Source organism: Vidua macroura, chromosome 23 (assembly GCF_024509145.1).
Source record: "Vidua macroura isolate BioBank_ID:100142 chromosome 23, ASM2450914v1, whole genome shotgun sequence".
Lineage (NCBI taxonomy): Eukaryota > Metazoa > Chordata > Aves > Passeriformes > Viduidae > Vidua > Vidua macroura.
This window is the reverse complement of record NC_071593.1, coordinates 4,142,450-4,166,561: the sequence shown is the minus strand read 5'-3', so window position 1 is coordinate 4,166,561 and position 24,112 is coordinate 4,142,450. Positions and strand designations below refer to the sequence as shown.

At 55.1% G+C, this 24,112-nt stretch overlaps 2 protein-coding genes across 8 annotated transcripts in view; both read right to left on the bottom strand.

Moving 5' to 3' along the window:
* Positions 1-1,899: 1,899 nt before the first annotated feature.
* On the bottom strand, positions 1,900-13,838 carry TMEM51 (transmembrane protein 51). 2 transcript variants are annotated; one of them, XM_053997823.1, is made up of 3 exons: positions 13,799-13,838; positions 4,249-4,696; positions 1,900-3,039 (listed from the first exon to the last, which is right to left on the bottom strand). In XM_053997823.1, the coding sequence occupies exons 2-3, from the start codon at positions 4,593-4,595 to the stop codon at positions 2,628-2,630; spliced, it is 759 nt and encodes a 252-aa protein (XP_053853798.1). In that variant the 5' UTR covers positions 4,596-4,696; positions 13,799-13,838; the 3' UTR covers positions 1,900-2,627. The 2 variants fall into 2 exon arrangements, with proteins under 2 accessions (XP_053853798.1, XP_053853799.1); XM_053997824.1 differs by lacking the exon at positions 13,799-13,838 and adding an exon at positions 11,436-11,480.
* Positions 13,839-19,854: 6,016 nt separating this feature from the next.
* The window catches only part of KAZN (kazrin, periplakin interacting protein), a 204,485-nt gene continuing 200,227 nt past the window's right edge, over positions 19,855-24,112 (bottom strand). For all 6 annotated transcript variants that reach the window (XM_053997487.1, XM_053997490.1, XM_053997492.1 and 3 more), the window contains 5 exons: positions 23,565-23,735; positions 23,093-23,282; positions 22,811-22,941; positions 22,501-22,551; positions 19,855-21,915 (listed from right to left, as the gene is read on the bottom strand). In XM_053997487.1, coding sequence (XP_053853462.1) covers positions 21,748-21,915; positions 22,501-22,551; positions 22,811-22,941; positions 23,093-23,282; positions 23,565-23,735 — 711 coding nt within the window. In that variant the 3' untranslated portion in view covers positions 19,855-21,747. The remainder of the gene's footprint in view (positions 21,916-22,500; positions 22,552-22,810; positions 22,942-23,092; positions 23,283-23,564; positions 23,736-24,112) is intronic.

Below are 24,112 nucleotides of genomic sequence, written 5' to 3'. Positions count from 1 at the left end.
GGATGTCCCCCGGCCTCACCCTGACGGCCGCGTTTTGGACCTGGCAGCTGTTGACAAAGGTGCCGTGGGGGGAGTTGAAGTCCTGAAGGATGATGCTGTTGTCTGAGGCAGAGAATTCCAGGGCTGCATGACGGTCTGCTGCTCCTGCAGCCTGGGAGCAGGCAAGGGACAGGCAGGGAACGCTGCTGGGGGTGGCTCCAGGTTCGTCCCTGCGTTGCCAAGCCCCTTTCCTGGCCATCAATCCCAGCATAAACTGGTACCTCCACAGTTTGCACGGAGGACCCCAGCACATCCCCTTCCCTCCCCTCCATCCTCCCCCCGTTTTAGGATGCTCGGCCACCTCGGCCCCTCTGCGCCTCCCGATGGTCGTGGTGTGGGATTTCAGCTGGAAACACCCTGAGTGCTTTGGAAAGGCTCACCTTGCCCGGCCCCCTCACCTGCAAGGCTTGCACCAAGAAACCAACTCCTCATTCAGCAACCTCCCACCCAACACAACCTGAGTCACGAGCGGCTCAACCAACGCACGCCTGGAATTGTACAAAATGACCCCAAAAGTGGCCGTGTCCCAGCTGGCAGTGTGGCTGCAGTAGCCTTGGAAACCTTGGCCTTGCTGCAGCCTGGGTGAGCTTTTCCCGTTTATTTTGTTTAGTCTAGGGTTTTTTTTTCCTCTCCTTTTTCCAAGCAATTGTCCTGGCAGCACAACACAGCTCCGAGCTGGCGTGGTCACTGTGATCCCATCAGCTGGGGACACAAGTGGGAACGTGTATCCCAACCCCACAGGGGCCCTGCCACCTGCCAGGGCTGCCAAAGAACCTTTTGGCCCCCATTTTACTTATTTTTTATTTACTATCATGCACACACACACACACACAAACAGGTCTTGCAACCTCAGGCAAGGGGGATAAACATTACTGTCAGGTGGATGCTGTCACCTGTCAGTGCTCTCCATCCTTCCTTGGTCCTAGGCTGCCACACCCTTCTACAGCAGAAAAAAAAAAAACGGAAAAAGCCACACTTGCCACCACCAAACCCCAGCTTGGCCTCACAAGTACTGCAAGATTTCGTCATGCTTCGTTTCAAGGCGGAAGCAGCAGATTTGGCAAAGTAGAGCTTCTCTGCAAACCTCTGCCAGTCTGAAGCCATTCACTTTAGACCTGTCACTCCCTGCCCTTGTCCAGAACAACAGAAATTAGGAAATGCAATAGGAAATAATTAACAAGAGAAACTGTCGGGTGGTTTTGGGCCAGCATCTCTACTCCACCTTTGTTTTGGTCACTTGGACTCCTCTCATACCTTGCATCAACTACAGCACCAAGCCAGGCTCTGCTGAGCCGTAACATGGACATGGCCCGGGGTGGACGGGTCAGTGGCTGGACTCGATGACCTTGGAGATCTGTTCCAACCCACACCATTCCAGGATTACATGGATATCAGCATCACACTGGCAAATCCCACCTCAGAGTGCCCGAGGGAGCCCGTGGCTGGATGTGCTGATGGACTCTGATGGCTTTGCTGGAAGCCTGCACAGGGCTGGGATGCCCATGGAGCAGCATCTGCCCATGGATCACAAACCTTGGGAAGGGCCAACCATGCACGAGTACACAACACACACACACAGAGTGTACACAACACACACACAATGTACAACACACACACAATGTAAAAAACACACACACAATGTACACAACACACACACAATGTAAAAAATACACACACAATGTAAAAGACACACACACAATGCACACAACACACACACAATGCACACAACACACACACAATGCACACAACACACACACAATGTAAAAAACACACACACAGAGCATACACAGCACACACACAACATTTACAACACAATGTACACAACACACTCACACACAATGTACAGAACACACACGCAAACACAACATACAAAATGTTTATTCAGACCAGTCTGCCTGCACAGGATGCTCAACAGTGGTTTCACCCCAGAGTCACCCACTTGCCTCAAATGGAGCTCAAAACACAACAGGGAAAGCAGCAGAGGCACAAAATCCATCCTCTCCCTGAGGAGCAGGAAAGGTCCCTTTCAGCTGCTTCCCACCAGCCAGCAGAGACCTTGGCAGGAGTCAGGGCTGGCTCTGGGCCACCAGCCCAGCACAGTTGGGAGCCAGGGAAAGCCGTGGTGCTTCTCTGGCAATGCACTTCCCCTTCCTCAGAAAGAAAAGACACCCGAAAAAAGGAACATTTCACTTTTCCACTTGGAAAATCCTTCTGCAACATCAGTTTGGTGGCTTGGAAAAGTCTTGCTGGAAGAGAGGGGGAGAGGAGATGAGAGGATGCACTGGGTGGTCTCATATCAAACACCATAAGTGACACTTCTGGCGTGCCCAGCCTTCATTTACTTCACAGCAGCAGAACTTCTGGTGTTCAGGTTTCTTTCCCCACAGTCTTTTGTAAAACCCAGTCCCAGGGAAAATGAGTCCCATCCTTGTGCCACAGCGCATCCTCCATGTGGCAGCTTCCAGGGAGCCCTGGCTGCTTCTGCACCCCCACACCAACCCCCTCTTGCCACGGTGGGTTTTAGAAAACCCTCAACCAAGCAGCATCACAGATTCCTCTTTTTTTTTTTTGTTTGTTTTGTTTTTTTTTTAAGGCATTTGCTGGCTCACTGGCATTTTCTCCTGGATCTCCTCGTACTTGGGCGGAGGGGTGAGGGGCTCTATCGTGATGGGGACGCTGCTGTTGCCCTGCGCCAGGTTTAGCCTGATGTCCTTCAGGTGCAGCTTCTCTGACTTGATCCTGCGGACCTTGAGGGGCTTGAGGCGCTTGCTGAGGCGGGAGCTGTGCCGGCTGGGCGGCCTCTCCGGGCCGGGCTCCCCGCCCGCCGCTCCCGGCGCCGCGCTGCCCTCCTCCAGCCCTGCCAAGGACTCGTAGGAGGGCAGGGACACGCTGAGCCTGTTGCTCCTGTCCGAGTCTCTGGGCTCAGAGTAGCCCGTGTTCATCACCTCCTCGTAGCTGGGCACATAATATTGCGAAGAGACGTCTTCATCCTCTTCTTGACTGGAGGGGAAAGGGTTAAGTCTGGGTAGCATCGTTGTGGGAAGGGGATGGAGAGGGAAGAATAAAACCACCCCACCCAACCAGAAATAGTTTTTGCCCTTCTCTATTATATGCCAGTTTCCTTTTGTTTGACAGAATAAATTGTGACCCCACCTAAGTTCAGACAGATTTTATTTTCTTGTGACTTATGGCCATATTTGATCATCACTTTCTCTGCCCACTGACCCTTTTCTATTCTATTCTATTCAGGAGTGATTTCTTCCCTCAAGAGAACATCAGTTTCTCTCCTCCACTCACAAAAAACAGTCAAAATACATTAGAAAAGGACATCACCCCTCTGTCTTTGTCATTCTGATTTCTTATGGGTTGGGTACCTCGGGATTTTCTGCAAAGAGATTCAACTCTATGCCACCGTCTATGCACAGGTACCTACACACAATACTTGCCATTTCTTTGGCATTCTGAAGTTAACTTTCCAATCAAACATGAAAAATCAGTTTTCTCCGAGGATCTGCAGACCCTGACAAGAGCCAGCAGAGCCATTGTCCCCTCCTGTCCCCTTGCACCCCACACTGCTCCCCTCAATGCTCCCCTGCCTCTCTCTGCACAGGGAGCCGTGCTGATGGACAGGTACTTCCCCCGTGCCTGTGTTTGTCCAGACTGTGCCTGCTGTGGCAGCAGCCTTTGCTCTGCCCCACAAAGCTCCCTGAGCAAACAGCTGAGCCCCGCAGACTTTCACCGGGTCTAAACTCCAAGGCCAGTCTCCAAGGCTGGTTGGCACCTTGGCTGCAGCCGGCGAGGCAGAGTCAGCCCCTCTCCTGCCCCTCTGGCTGCTCTCCCGGCGTGTGGCAGGAGCCTCCTGCTCTCCATGCCACCCACGACCCTGCCCAGCGTTCCCTCAGCTCGCTCCCGTGGGCCAACCCCGCCAGGAGTGGCACCTCTGCCAACGCTGCCCTGGCCACAGCTCTGTCTAGAGCCCACCTCACACACCAACAGGGCTCCCTTCCACCTACAGCTGCATTAATGCAGCCGGAGCCATTCCTTCCCCATCTCCAGCACATACCAAAACCCTAAACTACGGAATGTGCTTCCTCATTTCAGCACGTGCTGCCTTCCTCTCCTTGCTCCAGATCTTCCCGAGTACCAAGAGCCCTTGGCTTCATTCCCACACCCGATCCCGCTCCCTCTGTCCCCAGAACGCCTCCTCACCTGTCCTCCTGCTGCGAGGGCTCCGCAGACACCTGGCGCTGCACGTGAGCGATGGCGAGGTCCTCGCTCTGCCTCTTCTTGTCGCGCACGTTGAGGCAGAGGGAGAGCAGGAGCAGCAGCACGCCCGCCCCCACCAGCACGTAGGCCACCGAGAAGGTTTTGCTCTTCAGGATGCCGCCGGAGCCGCGGTCGGGCTTGCTGCTGTTGCCGGCGTGGCTGCCGGGTTTGTCGGGGGGGCCGAAGCCGGGCACGAGGTTCCACACGGCCATGATGATGCCGAGCACCAGCATGCCCAGCCCGATGGCCGTCAGGGCGTAGTGGGACCCGTTGGCCCGCGACTGGGCCATGGCTGCTGGGGGCTGTGCCCGCGTCACCGCATGGCTCGGGGCAGGGGGGCTGCAGCCCTGCTGGCATGCGTGCGGCCCCCTCCCCGGGCAGGCGGCGAGCTCTGGGGACAGAGGGGAAGCTGTGGTGAGCGCACGGCAGACAGCAAAGGCTCTGCGGCCACCACGACACCAGCTGATCCAACTGACACTGGAATCTCACGCTGCCCCGCCTGAGGAGTGCGTGTCAGGATAGAGCAGGGTAGGTGGATCCTTCCTGGCCGTTCTCATCCCCGTCCTTCACTACTTTCTCAGCTGTAATATCCACCAACCTTTGAAAGCAATCAAATCACTGATGTTTGCTCAGGGCTTAGGTTGCCTGTCCTTAGGAGTGTGATAACTGACAGCTTCACAGCACTAAAAGAAGGCCATCAAAATCTATTTCAAGAGCTGTTGTCAATGCAAACCAACTTGGAAATGCTCAGAAACACATCTCTAGCTGAACAGCTTTTCCTCTCCCCCTGTTTGAGAGGGAGCAGGGCTCCTCACGGCGCTGGCTGCCTGCCCTGGAACGCCTTCCTGCCCAGAGAACAGAAACCAAAACTGCCTCTCTCCCAGCCAGCTCGACCCTGTGGCTTCCCCCAGCTGCTGCTGGCAAGGGCTGCCGGGATGATGAGCCCTTGCTAGGGCCCCTGGCTCACTCCAGGCTGGCTCTTACCCTCCCCAGGCTGGTGCTGAGTGCCCCAGCTGCATCCCTCAGGGATGTCGAGCACGAACACTCCCGACCAGCCAGGCCACGGGTGGGAACTCCTCCTCTGACTGTCTTCTGAGTCACCAGAACCAAACGTGCTCGATTTCCAAAAATAAACACACAGAACCACATCTCCTGCCCACTCGCCTCCCTGGCCTCGGGTCCTGTGACCCACGGGTGGGCAGCTTGCATCCCCACAGCAGAAGTGCCCCATCTCCAGCCCAGTGAGCCTTGCAGATCTATGGATGTGCCGTGTCAGAGAGCTCTCCTTCCCTCCCTGGCTTCTTGATGCTGAGTTGGGCTCACGGTGGCTCTGGTCTGTGCTGTCAGCAGTGCTATATCCATACACCCCCCCACACCCTTCAGCTCAACCCTCCTGAGCTCAAAAGCAAAATGTTTGCTTGTTTAGCTTGAGTGCACGCCCAGTTTGCAGGGTCAAGGGCCAGACTAAAACAGCACTCCCAGAAAACAGAGCGGCTGCAGCAGGAAAAGACACGCACGCAAGCCCGGAGAGGAGGAATCTGCAGAGGAACTTCCCTGCTCACTGCCCGTGCTCCAGCATGGCTGTGGAGACTCCCAGAGGGGTGTCCCAGCCCCTCTGGACACATCCCTGGCCCCACATGGGTCTGGGCAGGGTAAAGTCTTGTCCCCCGTGGTTTTCTGGGGTTCTGGGACACCCAGGAGCTGCGGATCCCAGCCCGATGGGAGCTGCCCTGGCAGGCAGGGACAAGCCCGTCATTCCGTGCCTTGCCCAGCTCCAGCACGGACTCCTGCTCTGTGTGCTCCTGGGGGGAGGTATCCACTGAGCCCAGCTTTAATTCCATCCCCTTGAGCAGCTGCTGAGAAAGTGGCAATGTCACCTGGATCTCACCTGGATCCCAAGAGCCATGCTCCTACCCAAGCGCTTCCAAGCCCGCCACTGGTGGTACCAGCACTGGCCTCTGCCCGCCCACACAAAGGTTTTGCTCTCTGCTTGTGCCCCGTGGAGTTTTTCCCTCACCTGATGATCCAGCTGAGCTCCCATCCTTGCCACAAATACATCAGCCAGCCAAGACTTTACTTGAGAACAGCTGTGCTGGCCTTGGGGCAGGAAAATCACGCTGCACCCACGGTGGGCACAGATCACACACATGGCCAGTCACATCTACCCAGTGGTGTCTAAATCTCGGTGCCTGCTCACAGCCTCTGTGCCTCCCCTCAGGCACCTCAGTCCTGGAAGTGGGCAGGATTAAAGCTCCTACGTCACCCCTGTGCCTGGAAGTTTTTTACAGATCCATTGCAGTGCTACCCATCAGCCCAGCAATCAGATTAAAGCAGGAGACTTGCTATTCCAGTCAATTTCTCCATTGAATTAGCTCTCTCCTGGCTTCCCAGAGCTGTTCCTATCGCTGCTCCAGCAGTGCCCTGACGTCAGTACCCTGGGAGGGGAGCTGCTGCTGTCTCTGCCTCAGGTCCAGCGTTGTCTGGATGCTCATCCCACCCGGAATGGTTTGGGTGGAAAGGAACCTTAAAGCTCATCTCATCCCACCCCTTGCCATGGGCAGGGACAACTTCCACTATCCCAGGTTGCTCCAAGCTCCATCCAACATGGCCTTGAATACTTATAGGGATGGGGCAGCCACAGCTTCTCTGGGCAACCTGTGCCAGGGCCTCACCACCCTCACGGGGAAGAATTTTTTCCTAAATATCCAGTCCAAATTATCCCTCTTTTACTTTAAAATCATCTCCCCTTGTCCTTTCACAACGGGCCCCACATCAGGTGGGTGAGTGATGCCTGAGTGCTCCCCTTCCCCTTGGCCTGCAAACCAGACCCCTCCCCACGCCGTTCCCTGCCTGCCCATGCCCTGCCCTGGCAATGATTTACACCAGGATCTCCGAACCATTAAACTCCTCCGGCACGGCTGCACAGCCCGGGGGGCACCCACGCCTCCTCTGGGCTTCCCGCACCTCTCCCCTACCCCTGCAGGCTGCCGGAGCCCTTAGAGATGCTCTTGCGACATTTCCAAGTGTTAATTGTTCATGGGAAGGTTCGGGATAAGCCCGTTCTCAGCACCACACGCCCCGAAGGCACTGGCACGGGCGGCAGGTGGAGCAGCAGCAGGAACAGCTCCCCTCCATGGGACACAGCTCCCCTCCATGGGACACAGCCCCCCTCCATGGGACACAGCTCCCCTCCATGGGACACAGCCCCTCCATGGAACACAGCTTCCCTCCATGGGACACAGCCCCCCTCCATGGGACACAGCTCCCCTCCATGGGACACAGCCCCTCCATGGGACACAGCCCCTCCATGGGACACAGCTCCCCTCCATGGGACACAGCCCCCCTCCATGGGACACAGCCCCTCCATGGAACACAGCTCCCCTCCATGGGACACAGCTCCCCTCCATGGGACACAGGTCCCCTCCATGGGACACAGCCCCTCCATGGGACACAGCTCCTCCATGGGACACAGCCCCTCCATGGGACACAGCTCCCCTCCATGGGACACAGCCCCCCTCCATGGAACACAGCCCCTCCATGGGACACAGCTCCCCTCCATGGGACACAGCTCCCCTCCATGGGACACAGCTCCCCTCCATGGGACACAGCTCCTCCATGGGACACAGCCCCTCCATGGGACACAGCTCCCCTCCATGGGACACAGCTCCCCTCCATGGGACACAGCTCCCCTCCATGGGACACAGCCCCTCCATGGGACACAGCCCCACTCCATGGGACACAGCTCCTCCATGGGACACAGCTCCTCCATGGGACACAGCTCCCCTCCATGGGACACAGCCCCTCCATGGGACACAGCTCCCCTCCATGGGACACAGCCCCTCCATGGAACACAGCCCCTCCATGGGACACAGCCCCACTCCATGGGACACAGCCCCTCCATGGGACACAGCCCCCCTCCATGGGACACAGCCCCTCCATGGGACACAGCTCCTCCATGGGACACAGCCCCACTCCATGGGACACAGCCCCCCTCCATGGGACACAGCCCCCCTCCATGGGACACAGCTCCTCCATGGGACACAGCCCCACTCCATGGGACACAGCCCCTCCATGGGACACAGCCCCCCTCCATGGGACACAGCTCCTCCATGGGACACAGCTCCTCCATGGGACACAGCTTCCCTCCATGGGACACAGCTCCCCTCCATGGGACACAGCCCCTCCATGGGACACAGCCCCTCCATGGGACACAGCCCCCCTCCATGGGACACAGCCCCTCCATGGGACACAGCTTCCCTCCATGGGACACAGCTCCTCCATGGGACACAGGTCCCCTCCATGGGACACAGCCCCCCTCCATGGGACACAGCCCCCCTCCATGGGACACAGCCCCTCCATGGGACACAGCCCCACTCCATGGGACACAGCCCCTCCATGGGACACAGCCCCACTCCATGGGACACAGCCCCTCCATGGGACACAGCTTCCCTCCATGGGACACAGCCCCCCTCCATGGGACACAGCCCCTCCATGGGACACAGCCCCACTCCATGGGACACAGCCCCTCCATGGGACACAGCCCCTCCATGGGACACAGCTCCTCCATGGGACACAGCTTCCCTCCATGGGACACAGCCCCCCCATGGGACACAGCTCCTCCATGGGACACAGCTCCCCTCCATGGGACACAGCTTCCCTCCATGGGACACAGCTTCCCTCCATGGGACACAGCCCCCCTCCATGGGACACAGCCCCTCCATGGGACACAGCTCCCCTCCATGGGACACAGCCCCTCCATGGGACACAGCCCCCCTCCATGGGACACAGCCCCCCCGACGGAGCCAGCCCGGATCGTGTTCCCCATCCCGGTGGCCTGGCAGGAGCTGTGGCCCCGCTGGGTGACTCACGAGGAAGCCCGACACCCCCTGCTGCCCTCACAGCACCCACGCTCCTCTGCCCTCCACAACCTTTGGATTTTTCCCTGCCGTGACATCACCTTCCCGCTCACGCTCCAGCAGCGGCACCTTTGTCACGGGACCGCGGGAGATGAGTCTGCAGCCCAGGGAACAGGGCGAGCCCCGATGCAGTCACCAGACACGGGATGAGCTCCAGGGGCTTCCTCGCTCCCCAGGACCGCGCCACAGAGCGACACAGCCCCTCAGAGCTGCCTCCAAAAAACAGGGTGTGGCTCCATCATCAATCACACAGCTAATTTTCTGGAAAATTCTGGGGGAAATTAAACCCGTTCTCCAACCATCCGAAGATTCCAGTCTCCTCTGTGTTAGATTACAAGGCTCTCCCTCCATCTTCATGCTTCCACCCAGAGAACCTGCTCATTAACCTCCTTCCCTGCTAATTTCTGGCCCGGCACATCCTCAGGAGTTTGTTTCTGCAATGGCCACAACCTCGTGCTGAGCCCTCCCCTCGTTACACCCACCTGGGTTCAACCCACCAGGAACACAAAACTCCATGTGGGGGTCTAAAAAGCAACAGGTCAGGACTTGTGAGGTATTTTCACAGAGTCCTAGAATGTTTGGGTTTGGAAGGGATCTTAAAGACCATCTACTTCCAACTCCCTGCCATGGTTTCTCTGTTTTTGTCCCTTCTTGCTGCCCCTGTTACCCCTGCCCAGGAACAGGGATGTTTCTGGCCAGATGCAGCCCAGGGGATGCAGGGAACAGCCAGAGAAATCCAGCTGAGTCACGAAAATAAGCATTGCTGCTGATTTAGCCAATTTCTGATCTTTTGGACAAATTCCAGGCCATTTTAGAGCATCTCACCAGGGAACAGGAATCTGGAGAGACAGCCCCACGCAGACTATCAGGGCTTACACTTCCTGCCTAGAGCACAAAAGAACACAACCACATCTCCATTGCCTGCAGCATTCCCTACAGACATTAAGGAGGTATTTTACCCTCTTTCTTAAATTTAGTTTTTAACCACCCCTCCTCAGTTGTACCTTGCAGACAGCACTGGGGGAACAGTGATGTTTTCCTCAAACCTTGCCCAAGGCTCTCCCACTCCAGAGGGAGCCCAGGGCCCCCAGCTCTGCCAGTTCCTGCAAAACAAGGGCAAAGCCCATGCCCAGGCTCAGATTGCTGCAATCCACCTGGCTGGCCGTGGCCTCCAAGCAGAACAACAGTGACAGCAGCCACAAAACACCCCACTTCCACAAAGCCGTGCCTGGCCATTCCCAAGCCACATGCATCCAGCTCTGCTGTGTCCCTGGGAACTCTGGGCACAGTTGCCAAGGGTTTCTGAAGTGGCACTGATCATGCAGGCCACGGTAGCCAAACTCCAGAGCTGTAGTCATGACTGTGCAGCAGCCATCACCTTGGCCTTTGGAATGAGATACAAGGAACTGCCTTCCAGACTCCTTCTCCCCCTAATTCCATTGCACCCACCCAAGCGGCGCCTGCTGCAGTGGTGATGGACAGGGACAGGGACAGGGAGTCCTTTTACGTTTGTGTTGCAGGACGTTGCCATTTGTTCCTGGGGACAATGCTGCCGTGGCCACCGAGGCCACGCTGGCACCGAGGCCCTGCCTGCGTCCTGGTTGCTGTGTAAACACTGTCCTGTGGCTTTTCCTGCTCCAGGCTCTGGGATTTGCACTGGGATCAACTGCTACGCTAATGCTTTCAGGCCCAGCTCTGCTAAACCAGGGAGGGGCCTTGGGGTGATGCCTAAGGTTTTTAGCTTTTAATATTTTTCATATATTTGTAGCTTTGTAGATTGTTAATGCATGGCTGTAACTCCTAGTACTTTTCTTATCTTTCTTCTCTACATTTAGGAACAACAAGCTAACCTTAGAAACGCTTTCCCAAAATACTGTCTAGTCTTATTCCAAGAAAAGAATCAACTACAAGGATGTCCTGTTTTCCAAACAGAATCTGGACCAGACAAAACAAAAGTGGGGTAAAAAAAAGCCTCTGGACTGCTTCCAGTGGGCAGGACCCTGGAATTATTATCTAATCAACTAAGCTTTTAATTGGAGAGTATATGATAAGCATACTAATCTACTAACCTTACAAAAATTGTAGAAATACTATAGCATGTGTGATTTTTGCCATATTGTGTACCTGAAAGCTTTCACTAAAGGTTTGCTTTTACATCCACTCTAATGCTGTTGGGAAGATCTATTCTGTTTTCCAGGCAACAGGGGTGCTCACCTCTCTCCAGGGAACTGAATTCCTTGTGCACCTAGGCCTGGGAAAGCATGCCTGCCTGGGAAAATCCCAGCACTTTGACTCTTCCTCCTTCCTGCTTTCCTTTGGACACCACTTTGCACCTCTGAGTTTGGAATTTAAAAAGAAAAAAAATTCTAATCTGCTGTTTCTGCTGCGATAAAGCCATTCCTCCACAGCCTCCCCCTGGTTTTTGTTCTGGGACCTCTCCCCAGATAACACCCAGACAAACACACCCCCTCCAGAGCCTTGCAGCACGGGGAGACATTACCCATCTGCCCTTTTGATGTCCTCTGAAGCAGAACTCAGCATTCCTGCTTCCTCCCAGCCCCTCTGGAGTGCTTTAAGCACCTCCTGTCCCACCACTGGAGCCCCTGGATGATTATCTCCCCTTCCTGCAAGTCACTAACCTGGCACTTGCCACTGGCTGCCATCGGCCTCGCCAGCACCGCCTTCCTCATCCTCTGCCTGGATTTCCAGCAGCGTGTTTTTCCCCAACACAGCATCACCTCTCCCCATGCTTTTCCAATGAGTATAACCACAAAGAAAACCCACTGGAGACGGCCAAGGAGCCCCCAGGGCAGGAAGGGAGTGAGTGATGCTGGAGGACTCAGAGCCAGCCCGGGCACTCGGAGCAGGCTGGGCAGCCAAGCAACACAGAGCAGCCAGGCTCAGGGCAGCCGTGTTCCCCAAGGTGGGCACGGGTATTTTGATATGGATGGAGCTTTGCTGGGGATTATATTGCTCCAAGCCACCTGCACTGCTCACACAGGATATTTAGCTGCTTCTACAGCACCCTGACATCAGTTTCTGCCTGTGAAATACACTGGGAATGAGGGAAGCATGGAGCAGCACGGGGAGGCAGACACATACCTGGGCTGCTGGAGGGATCCCTCCTCCCAGGCTCCAGGCAGGAGGGCAGGCAGACAGCCCTGCCCAGCCCTGGCCCTCTGGCATCTCCTACAGCACCGCCACGGCGCCAGGCACCGGCACTCAGCTCTCTCCAGGGCACCGATGGCCAAACATTCCTCCTTCCCCAGCCACTGCCCTTCCCAAGGCTTTTCCAGCCCGTGTAATTACACAGCTAAAATCAAAGGTGTTTCACATACTTCCGAGTCACCCGGGTCCAGGGCTGGGCTCACCATCCCCACACCCACATGTTCTTCACTGACACCTGGGAGGTTTCCCTTTCTGGCTCTCATGCCAGGACATCCAGGGCTGTGGACAGCTGCAGGATGCTTGGATTTGTTGTAGAGGGATGTGTTGTGGCAGCATCCCATCTGGCAGTGGCCTAGGTCTGCTCCAGAGAGGCTTTAAGGAGCTGGAAATCCAGGACCACACCTCCGGGTGCAGCTTCACCTCAGCAGGCTCCATCCACCACACAGAGCCAAGGGTAGCCCATCTCACACGGGACACGCTCATGGAGCTGCTGGTTTCTGCTCACACATCCACACTTCGAGCTACGCTGTGCTCAGCGACGCTCGTCCCCACCACGTCACCTCCAAAAATCAAACGCCAACACCAGCAGACAACCGCTCTGGGACACGTTTGGGAGAGACCCGCGGGTTTGCCGAGCCCCTCAAAGCTCCAGGCGGGAATGTCACGGCAGGAAGGGCCGAGCCCGCAGTGACCGGCGCTGGGCTCACGGACCGCCCGGCCCCGAGCTGGCCTGCGGGAATGTCCTTCTCCTTGGCTTTGTTTGCTGTCCCAACAGCCTGGCTGGCACACCGCTCCTGCGCCTTCCCGGGGACGGGCATCGCCACGGCGGGCCCGCGATCCGCGACACTGCCCACCCGTGGGCACCGGCAGCGGGCTGGGCTCGGCCCGGGGGGACTCCTTGGCCCCCTCCCTGCTGCTGGTCCTCCCCCAGAGTGCCAGCCGATGGTTCCCGAAACCACAGCCACTCTTCCACCACTCCTAGCACGGCCAGCCCGGCGCCTGCCAGGGCTGACGAGGTGCCCCAAGCCCACGTGTCCCCAAGGGTGACCCCGAGGCACCGCCGCTCCCCAAACGCCGCCGCTCCAACCTCCCCATGCGCGTCCCCGCTTTGGGGGTGTTTGCTCCTGCTTGGAGGGGTGCTTCCCCCCACTTCGCAGGTGTTTCCCCGAGCTTTGGAAGTCATCCTGCTCAGCCCGAGCCGGACCCGGCTCCGACTCCCCTCCGGTCCCGTTCCCGGTCCCGTTCCTGGTCCCGTTCCTGGTCCCGTTCCCGGTCCCGTTCCTGGTCCCGTTCCCGGTCCTGTTCCCGGTGGGACTGAGCCCAGCCCGCCCCGCTCCCGGTTCCCAGAGCTCCGAAGAGTCCCAGAACAGAGGGTCCCGTCCCCTCCCGGCTGCCCCGACCCCACGTACCTCCGGCGGCGGCTGCGGTGGGTCCTGCGGGGCCGCTCCGCCCTCCCCGGCCCGGCCCTCCGGGGCGGCGCTTCCCGGGACCGGCCCCGCCGTTCCGTTCCGGGAACCGAGACTTCCAAAAGCAGTAGGGACACTCCCCTCAAACCACTAGGGAGACCCCCCAAAGCCAGGTGTGGGTCGCACTGGGGATGCCGGTCGCGTCACCGCCTCGGAGTTGCAGCCCCTGCTTGGTGCATCACAGCCCCACATCTCTGCTTTCATAGATCCCCGAATGGTTTGGGTTGGAAAGGACCTTAAAGCTCATCCCGTTCCACCCTGCCCTGGGCAGGGACACCTTCCACTATCCCAGGTTGCTCCACACCTCATCCGACCTGGCCTTGGACACTTTCGGGGATGGGGCAGCCACAGCTTCTCTGGGTAACCTGAGCTAGGGCCTCACCATCCTCCCATGGAAAAATTTATTCCCAACACCTAATGAAAGTTTTAGTTTTTATTCTACAGTTTAAAACCCATCTTGCAATGGACCAGCTTTGTAAAACTCTTGTAGAAATGAGCGGAAGTTTTACTCAATGAGTTTCAAGCTTTGTTTGCAGAAGCCCCATTTTGAGGAACTCAAATCACTCAGGCTCATCACTGCATTCAACAGAGCAAAGCCAAGCTTGCACTCACAGGGAGCCTGGAAAGCACTTTTTGTCAGTCTGCTGCCCTCTATAAACATTCCCAGTTAACCACTTGTGTGCTGGGAAGAGCCATTTCAGGCATGGCCCTCACCATGGCTCCTGGCCACATGCCTTGGCCTCATAGCCAGACATTCCCATGGTTTCCAGACTGAGCCACGGGGAGCAGAGCTGGGCTCTGGCAAACCTCAGTGCAGCTAACGCCGTGTCCAGTGTCACCTCTCCTTGGCTGCCATCCCAGCAGCAATGAGGATGTGTTTTTCCAGGCTCTTCTCACACCCAGCTGTAATAATAAACACCACCAAGGACTCAAATCCTGTTAGAGATGATACTCAGGGTGGGTTTTTTCCTGATCCAAGCAAAAAAACTGCATCACTATGCTGCTGGACCAGCCACTGCAGTTTTTCCTGTCCCTTAAGCCCTGCGAGACCTTGTGGAGGCAAAAGCCATCGTGAACCAAATGAAACTTGTCACATCACCGGGCGTGACTCAGCTCCACAGCCCTGCCTTGGGGCCACTGGTGTTCAGGATGCTTGGGAAACCCCCGCTGCTTCCCTGCATCTCTCCCTAGGAGCACAATCCCACATGGAGCTGATGGTATTTTCCACTGACTCACCTGCCCGTGATATCTCCCCTCTCTAATCAAAGGGCAATTCCAAGAGCTGTGCTATAAAAAGAAACAATTATTAAACAAAACTGCATTTCCCCCCCCCCCTTGGATGGATTGTTTTGCATTTTTTGGCTTGGCCACTGGCTCAGGCAAATTCACCCCACTTCAGGTGGATTTTCCCCTCTCCTTCTCCACCTTCCCGTGTCAAACACAAACCTGACATCCCAAGCAGCTCTGGCAGTCAGGAGACACAACAGGGAATTGTTTTCTCTGTAAGAAAGCGGGGGGAACATGGACTTCACACAGTGACTGTCACCAATCCGGCGCAGGGAGAGCTCCGTGCCCAAGCCAGGTCACCCCCCTGCAGAGGCCCTGGAGACCATGAGCACAGAGGGGACATTCATAACGTGGTTCCTCGGGTTCCCACTCCACAAAGCTGAATTTTGGCCAGGAATGGGCTTTTCAGTGGCAGTGGAGCAGGATCAAGGAAGGGGGGCTTGCCTTCACCCCTTGGATGGCTGCTAAAGCACCTGCCTCTCCCTGACACACATTCTCTGTGGGATAATGTATTCACATCCATCCCTTGGGCTCATTTCCCTTTCCAGCTCTGCAGCCATCCCAATGTGGGGATTTATCTCTGGCAGCTCAAATCTTTCCCCTGCAAACACTCCCTGCCCAGTCCCAGGCTGGGACTTCTCCAGGGTGATTATCCAGCCAGGTATGCAGGGTACAGAGCACAGGAATGCCAAGAGGAAACTGGAGCCCCACCAGAACCACCAGCAGGCAACAAAAAGGGCCTTTCAGAGGAGCATCTGATGCCCTGCTACGTGTAGAGGTGCCAGGGGCTCACATTATCCTGCCTTAGAAATTGCTCACTGGAACATTTCCCTGCTTTTTCCTGCTCTAAGGTGCTCAACATGTCCAGTGGAAGCCTGGACATGTTCCTGGATTCCTCCAAAACTTCCCAACAGTGAGCCAGAAGCACTGCTCCAGCTGACTCCGGGATACCCACAGCTGGATGCTTGTCCTGGAAGAGGCAAAGCCCATCCCTGGGAGTCAGGTCAGTAGAGCCACCAGACTGCACATGTACATTATACTGTAATTATTGTAATAATTACTGTAATAATTATTGTAAAACCATGGAGTGATAGGACAAGGTGAAATGGGATCAAACTGGCAGAGGGCAGATCTAGATTAGATATGAGGAAGAAATTCTTCCCTGTGAGGGTGGGGAGGCCTTGGCACAGGTTGCTCAGAGAAGCTTTGGCTGCCCCATCCCTAGAAGTGTTCAAGGCCCGGCTGGATGGAGCTTAGAGCAAACTGGGATAGTGGAAGCTGTCCCTGCCCATAGCAGGGGGTGGGATGAGATGGTCTCTAAGGTCTCTTCCTATCCGAACTATTCTGTGATTTGATGATTAATAGAGTTAACAGCTAATAAACACCAGAAATATAATATACATCCATATATAAATATAATGTATAATGGAACATGGCAGGGCCCCAGCTTTGCCCCCAGGATGAAAATCCATCCCAGCCTGCTCCATGATGGGCTTCCTCAGATCCCATGCCCAGCCCACACACACCGCTCTATACTTTTCTCTCTCTTCCTCATGCCTTGGTTCCTGCACCCCAATTTAGAGTCCCTGCTGGGCTGCAGGCTGGGAACTTGCCATGCAAGTGGGAAAAAAGAGGAAAAGCAGCCACTTGGGAGGCATTTCCACACGCTCCCGGTGGGAGGGTGTGACCTGCCAGCATCTCCTGGCGGGGTGAGGATCCGGTGTCCCGGGGCTGCGGTGCCGGTACAACCAGTTCAACCACCGTGCCAGGTCACCGTCTGCTGCTTCAAGCACGTCTGCAGCTGGAAAACAGTGTAAATAAAGCCACTGTGTTCACAGTAATGACAGTAAATAACCTGCTGCTTCCTCCTGGAGCTGCTCCGGGGGCTGCTGCATCCCCTCAGTGAAGCTCTGGCTTGGGCAGGACTTGGGAATAGGAGACCCAGGGCTTGAGGAGAGCACAGCTGGAAGAGAAGGGCTACGGTGGTGTTGTGCAGCTGGTTATTTAAAAGAGTTGAGCAGAGATTAATGTAGCCTTTCAAAATTAAGAGCAGATGGTGAATGAGGGCTGTTGTCCAAGAACAGGAAAATGCTGGGAGATCAATCACTAGCAGTGATAAAACTCCAAGGAAACCTTCTTACCTGGATATGAGGCCTTGTCACAGCTCCAGCGTCCCAGCTGGATGGAGTGGAGCCACTCGTGCTCTGCTGGTGCTCGTGGCTGTGTCAGGTCGGGGCAGTGGGGAGGTAAGACAGGGGCTGAAGTGGGGAGTGGCAGAGCAGGATGTCCCAAAGGATGTCTGCAGTGAGGGACACCGTCAGGCACTGCTGCATCCCCTGGGCTGCGCAGGCGAGGACTCGAGGACACGTCCAGTGCTGGCTTTGGACATACAAAGCAGCACCAGTGGAAAACTCCTCCAGGGAAAACACTGAAAATGGGTGAATTAATGACAGACACATTCCCAAATTTCCTGAGCAATAAACCAGCAGCCTCAGCAGCAGCCCTTGACACCAGTTTTTGGGGAGATCACCATCACCCACACTCTGTGACCCACCCCGTGCCAAAGCTCACCAACCTCCTGATGATTTATTCAGCTGTTTGGGGTACATCAGTTTAGCTCTTTATCACCAAAAATCCAGCCCGGGGAGATGACCAGCTAAAGCTGTGGGGTGAGTCAGTGCAGAGACAGGAAATGTCCCAGACTCACCCCTGTTTCCTTGCTGTGACCTCTCAACCCCATTCCTGATCCACAGGTTACAAGTGCAAGGCTGTGGCACGGCAGGTAAACCCAGCTCCTGTTGTAACGTCACGCAGAGGTGATGCCAGCACCGGCACAGCTGGCTCACACACCAGGAGCTGCTGGGGACAGCACCCTCTGTGGGGTACCCGGCCATCCCACACAGCGCCCCATGCCCCCACCTGCTGTTGCGATATTTGCCTTTCTCAGTCTAAAGTCCTCGCCAGAGAAAAGGCTCTTGTGAGCGTCTGCACAACAACGTGCGCGGTGCAAAGTGCACCGACGCGGGCGGTCACACCTAAAACAAACACAGTTTTGTTTTAGTTCCTCCGGGGCGGAGGAACTCGGGGACTGCTCACACGGTGGCAGCAGCGCAGCACGGTGCTGCACAACCAGCACGGCGGGGATGCAGCAGGGATGGGGCTGATGTGGGATGCAGCAGGGATGGGGCTGATATGGGATGCAGCAGGGATGAGGATGATGTGGGATGCAGCAGGGATGAGGCTAATGTGGGATGCAGCAGGGATGAGGATGATGTGGGATGCAGCAGGGATGGGGCTGATGTGGGATGCAGCAGGGATGAGGATGATGTGGGATACAGCAGGGATGGGGCTGATGTGGGATGCAGCAGGGATGGGGCTGATGTGGGATGCAGCAGGGATGAAGATGATGTGGGATGCAGCAAGGATGAGGATGATGTGGGATGCAGCAGGGATGAAGATGATGTGGGATGCAGCAGGGATGGGGCTGATGTGGGATGCAGCAGGGATGGGGATGATGTGGGATGCAGCAGGGATGGGGATGATGTGGGATGCAGCAGGGATGAGGCTCCTACAGCCTCCACTGCCAGGGAAGAGCAGGTTGGGAGGACAAAGCCACCAGGAGGCCCCTCCTCAGCCCAGGACATCACAGACACAGGGAGCGTGGCCCCTCTGCTTGCCGTGGTCGGGTGCAGGAGGTGACTCATGTCACCCTACACAGGGTCTGCCATGGTTCCCACAGCACAAGGGCGGAAGCCTTACCAGGACTGGTGTGGCCCTCTGACACATTCCCAGCTCCCAAAACTTTTAAAAGCACAGATGGGATGGATGAGCACCCACACCCCATCCTATGCACAAAGGCCAACATCAAATCTCAGCAGGGATCTGCTCCAAGTGCAGCAAATCCCACCATGGTCTGTGCCCAGCTCATGTTTGCTGTGCTCAGCAGTTGCCCTTTAATGCCACCTGTAGCTCCCATTAATGCTGGATTCCAGCTGCAGGTGATGGAGTTGGAGAGCCAGCTGGCTTCTCCTGAATTTTTCCTATTTTTTTTTGTTCCAGCTCTCCCCATTTCAGACTATGGTGGCTCTTACCTGCTCTGCAGCTGCTCCCAAACCCAGGAGGCTGTTTCTGTCAGAAAAAAAAAAAAAAAAGAAGAAAAGGTGTATCTCTTGATCTGTACCCTGATTATGGGCTTGAAACTCATTTTCAGGTTGCCTTTGCTCCAGCCTGCAAAATAGCCATTGACCCCAAAACGGCATCAGGCCCACTGGAAGTGCTGGCACAGCCCTACAAGTGACCAATGTCATCTGAATGATAGTAACAATAATAATTTATCAACCTCTACATTGATAACAATAATTTATTCAGTGGGAGCACAACACTTCCTGATTTCTCCACTGTCTGCTGTTCTTCTTTTCATTATATTCTCCATATCCGAGCGGGACATCTCCTGGCTCTCCTTACTTACCTTAAACTCTTGAAATGCCCATTTCATACAGATGCAGACAGTCCCAGCCTCCTGCCAGCATTACTGCATCCAGGAGCAGGCACTTGGCTGGGAGCTGGTCCTGGGAAAAGCTGGCCCAGCCTTCCCCTGAATCCTCCCGTCACCCCGGAGCCCCCGAAATCCACGTGGCACTCAGGGTGTCCTGCACGACAGAGATGCCAACACCCACCCAGGCTCTCCAATTAAACCACATGGAGTTCATCCATACTTTAAAATAAGCTTTATTTAGATCTTTTATAATTTTATATTTGCATCCATGCCTTCAAGGATTCTCCCCCGCTCACAGGGGGAAAAGTTAAATCTAATGTTACCCATAATTCATATGCTATTTAGCAAAGTTCTCTTTTAAATAAATCATCCTCTTAGTAATTTTTAGAATTACTTCCTAATTTACAAAAAAGCTGAAATGCAAAGGAAACTACTTGATAACAAGGAGATCGCTCATCTGTTCTGGTGGTTTAGAGTTTAAATTATAAAAACGGAGAACAAAGAAAAAAAAAACAAAACAGAACAGAACAGGAAAAAAAAACAAAACAGAACCCAAAAAAATAACGAAATATATAAAAATGCTTCTCTGCAGAGAAAAGATGCCATGGGGCAAAGCCTGCCCTGCCACCCCAGGAGAGCCTGGGGGGGCTGGTCCCTCTGTCACCCCCTCCATGGCCTCTCTGCATCATCCCTTGGAATGGAATACACAGCGCGAGGGCATCGGTTCAGTTCGGTGATTTAAGACAAAATACCCTTTTTTTTTTTCAACCAGGGCGCATGTATCAGAATTAAGAAAAATAATACACTATTATAGTTCATTAAATAAATCTTAATACATTTTTTTTTAAGAGCTTAAAATTATACTGTAAGCATTAAAGCATAAGGTACTTATCTTGGCATAAGCAGAGCGCGGCACGTGTTAGTGGAGAGGGGAAGCGGCTGCCGCACCGGGGGGTGGTTTGGGGGCATTTCCAAGGAATTTGGAAAAACAAGCTCCACTTGTGCTTCCAAATCACCCCAGAGCCAGAAAAACCTCCCTAGTGGGGACTCGTACCGATTTCCCCAGCCCCCTCCGACGGCAGTAACACCCCGAACTGGAGCGGGGTGGCCGGCCCTATCTGGGCAACATCTTGGGATGTGGGATATCTCAGGATATCACCTTGCTCCCAGCTCGTGCCAGATCCCCCTACATTTTACTTGAAGCAAAGGGCGAGCACCCCCCAAAAGCAGGGAAAAACAGCGGGCAAAGCTCCCACCAGCTTGCCCCCATCTGATTTCCCGGCATGTGTTTAGGTTTGCGTTTTCCAAGGCGTTAAGTGCTCCTGGGGCAGCTGAGGGAGCCCGGGCTGGGGGGTCCACAGCCCCAATCTCCCCCAACAGCAACTTCCCAGGACAGTACAGTACAAACACCCCCTTCCTCCTCCCCGCCCCATCCCAACCGACGTGGAAAAATATAAAAATCCCAAAACTTCTGCAATAATTTAGTTAGAATAGCTCCTCTGGGTTTGTGCAAATAAATTAAAACAACTAAAAAGGAACGTTAAAACACTTATTTCCAGACCGGCAGGCGTAACAACCAGCCCGGGTCGCCTCCGCGGGGCTCGGCCAGGAAGACATCACAGCGAAGGAGATTTTCTTGTTGTTGTTGTTGTTTTTTTTGTGTGTTTTCTCTCTAAGATCCCTCAGCTGGGCAGGTCCTTTGTCCCCAAGCGAGGACATCCCGCAGGCTGGGCTCCGGAAAACAGCGGTTTCGGACAAGAGACATCACAAGCACAAAGTGCACAATATTTCTCGTATTTACAGAGACACAGCAGTCCTTCAAGTTTCAAGTTTTGTCAAAAGAACAAGAAAAAAGAACAAAAAAAAAAAAAACCTCCCAAAACAAGGAAAAAACCCCAACCCAAACGGACGAACTGAAGTGACAACAAAGGAGTTACCAGGATGGAAAAAACCAAAAAAAAAAAAAAAAAAAGGGAAAAAAGGGAAAAAAACTGAAGTTACGACACAGCTGCATCGCTCCCAAGACAACAGGTAACACGTCCACAGGTGGGACGGGGGTGAGGGATGTGGGATATGTACATGTGCAGGGCCGGGAGAGGCTCTGGCGCCGTCACCAGTCCGCGTCCTCCTCGATGTAGTAGTCGGGGGCCGTCCCGTCGAAGAGACCGGGATCGAGGGACTTGCGCTGCTTCCCCCGGGCAAACACCCTGGAGATGGAGCCAAAGCCCATCTTCTCTTTCTTCTTTTTCCGTTTTTGGTCTTCCAGGTCTTCTAGAGACTGTGGGAGGAGAACACACAAGTTTGGGCGTCCAGCTTTTCCTTTTCCATTTTGCCCCTTCGCTTAAATCAAGGATGATCGACCATGTGGTCCCAGTCCCAAAATATATTTGCATCCAGATCCCACAAAATATTTTCATCCAGGTCCAAAGTACTGTTAAGATCCTGGACCAAAATGCAATAATATTCCTGAAACCTGTGTGGTGGAACTTGCAGTGAAATTGGGCCCTCTCTCCACAGCTCTGGGATTTTGGCCTCTATAATTCAATTGGATCAGGATTCCAGCTCTGGGAATAAATATTCAGAGTATCTGTCTGGATTGCAAAAATATCCCAATGTTTTAGGGCCAAATACAGAAGAATAAACTGCTTTGGCTGGACCTTATAAAAATCAACACTGCAATAGGCCTGAACTCAGTGAATGCCTATGGCATTACCTGGACTTTGGGGCCAATTATGGGAATAGGAGATATCCCAGACTTACAATTCAGGATGACTTCCTTTCATCCCAAGTCATCACGCCTCTGACCCACCACCCCCAAGTACTTTCTAGCACAGGAAGGGATTTGAGAGGATTTGTGCCTTACCTGTACGATTGGATTGTGCAAGTTCTTCTGTACCGGTCCAGGACTGTCCCCCTATGGCACAAGGAGATGGATCCACTGAATCAACCCTGATACAGCCCAAGACCCTGCACCCCCAGGCCAAAAGGCAGCGTTTGTGCGGCTGAACTGCAGTGGGGCTGGGATAAACCCCAGGGCAGCAGCTTTCCAGGTCAGCCCCAATGTGCTCCCCACTCCAAACCCAATGCTGTTTTGGGAAGTGAAGGCCCCACAGGATGCCCAGAGCCCATCTCCCCAAAGCAGGGCATCAAAGCCCCAGCAGGCAGGCCCTTACGTTGCAGAGCGAGTGCGTTCGATGCCGGGGTGAGTTGATGTCACTCGGAGTGGACGACCGGTCGCCTTCGGCCGCGGAGGCGTCGGAGATGATGGACGGCTGCCGGGAATGACAGGGGCTCACTCTGACCGCTGCGAGGCAGGGGGGAAAACAGGGAATTAACACCAGCAAAGCCCCTGATGCACTTCCAAAAACAAATCTGGGGAGGAGTGGTTTTCACCATCTTCCTTCCTCCCCAGAAGGGGTTTGGCCCTGAGAAGCTGCCATCCGTGGGGTGCCCACCTTGCCGGTCCGCCGAGTGCTGGGGGTGTGAGTGGTAGAGGGTCTGCTGGCTCTGCCGGATGGCGGCGGTCAGCGGGAGGTCAGCCTGCATCACCCACTCCTGGTTGCCGTTCAGCACCGTCTCGCCCGGCATGGCCAAGGAGTGGCGCTTGGGCACGTCCTTGGTCAGTGTAGCCAGGGACTGCTTGGCCTGGGGAAGGACATTGAGGTGGTGGTGATGGAGTGGGAAAAGCATATGGACATCTCCCAGAGCAGCAGAACAGGCAGCAACACACTGCACAGCAAACCCACCCTCCCCTGGGCAAGCAAAGACCCCAACTGACCCCCCAGAGATATCAAGTTATTTTTGAGTGATGTTCCCCATGCCAGGGATATCAAGCTCCTTTTGAGAGATGCAATATTTTCCTCTCAGTATTGCAGCGGTGCAACCACTGCAGCAAGCACTCAGATCTGTATAAATTATCCAGCTCACCATGGCCAGCTCGGCCTCCAGCTCCTTCATGCGGTTGTCCTTCAGGTCGAGCTGGGAGCGGAGGGCGCTGGCGTGGTCCGTGGCTTCCTTGGCCTGCCGCCGCAGCTCCCACTTCTCCCGCTCCAGGAGGTCCTTCTCCTTTGCCAGGGCTTTCACCGCGTCCTCGCTCTCCTGCTGGGACAGGGGTGGCCATCAGGAAGGGAAAATCCATCTGCTACTAAAAACCCCTCTGTCACAACCCCCCTGGGACCACCCAACCACGAGCAGTATCTTGGGTGTCACAAGAGCCCTGTGCTGGCAGGAGCATCAAACCCTTTTTGGCGAGATCCAGAATGCAGCCGGTCCCCAAAAAGAAACGCTCACTGTGCACTTGGTTAAAATGACATCAAATTCCCCAAGTCTGCCTCTATTTCCTCCAGCATTTGTTTAACCTTAAACTGCTGTGGTCCATCCCAACCCCAGCAAGAGTGCAGCTGGGGCTTTAGTGGGATTTTGCCAGATTGCAGACCAGGTTTCACACTCAGCCTGCTGCCAGCCCTCTGTGCCAC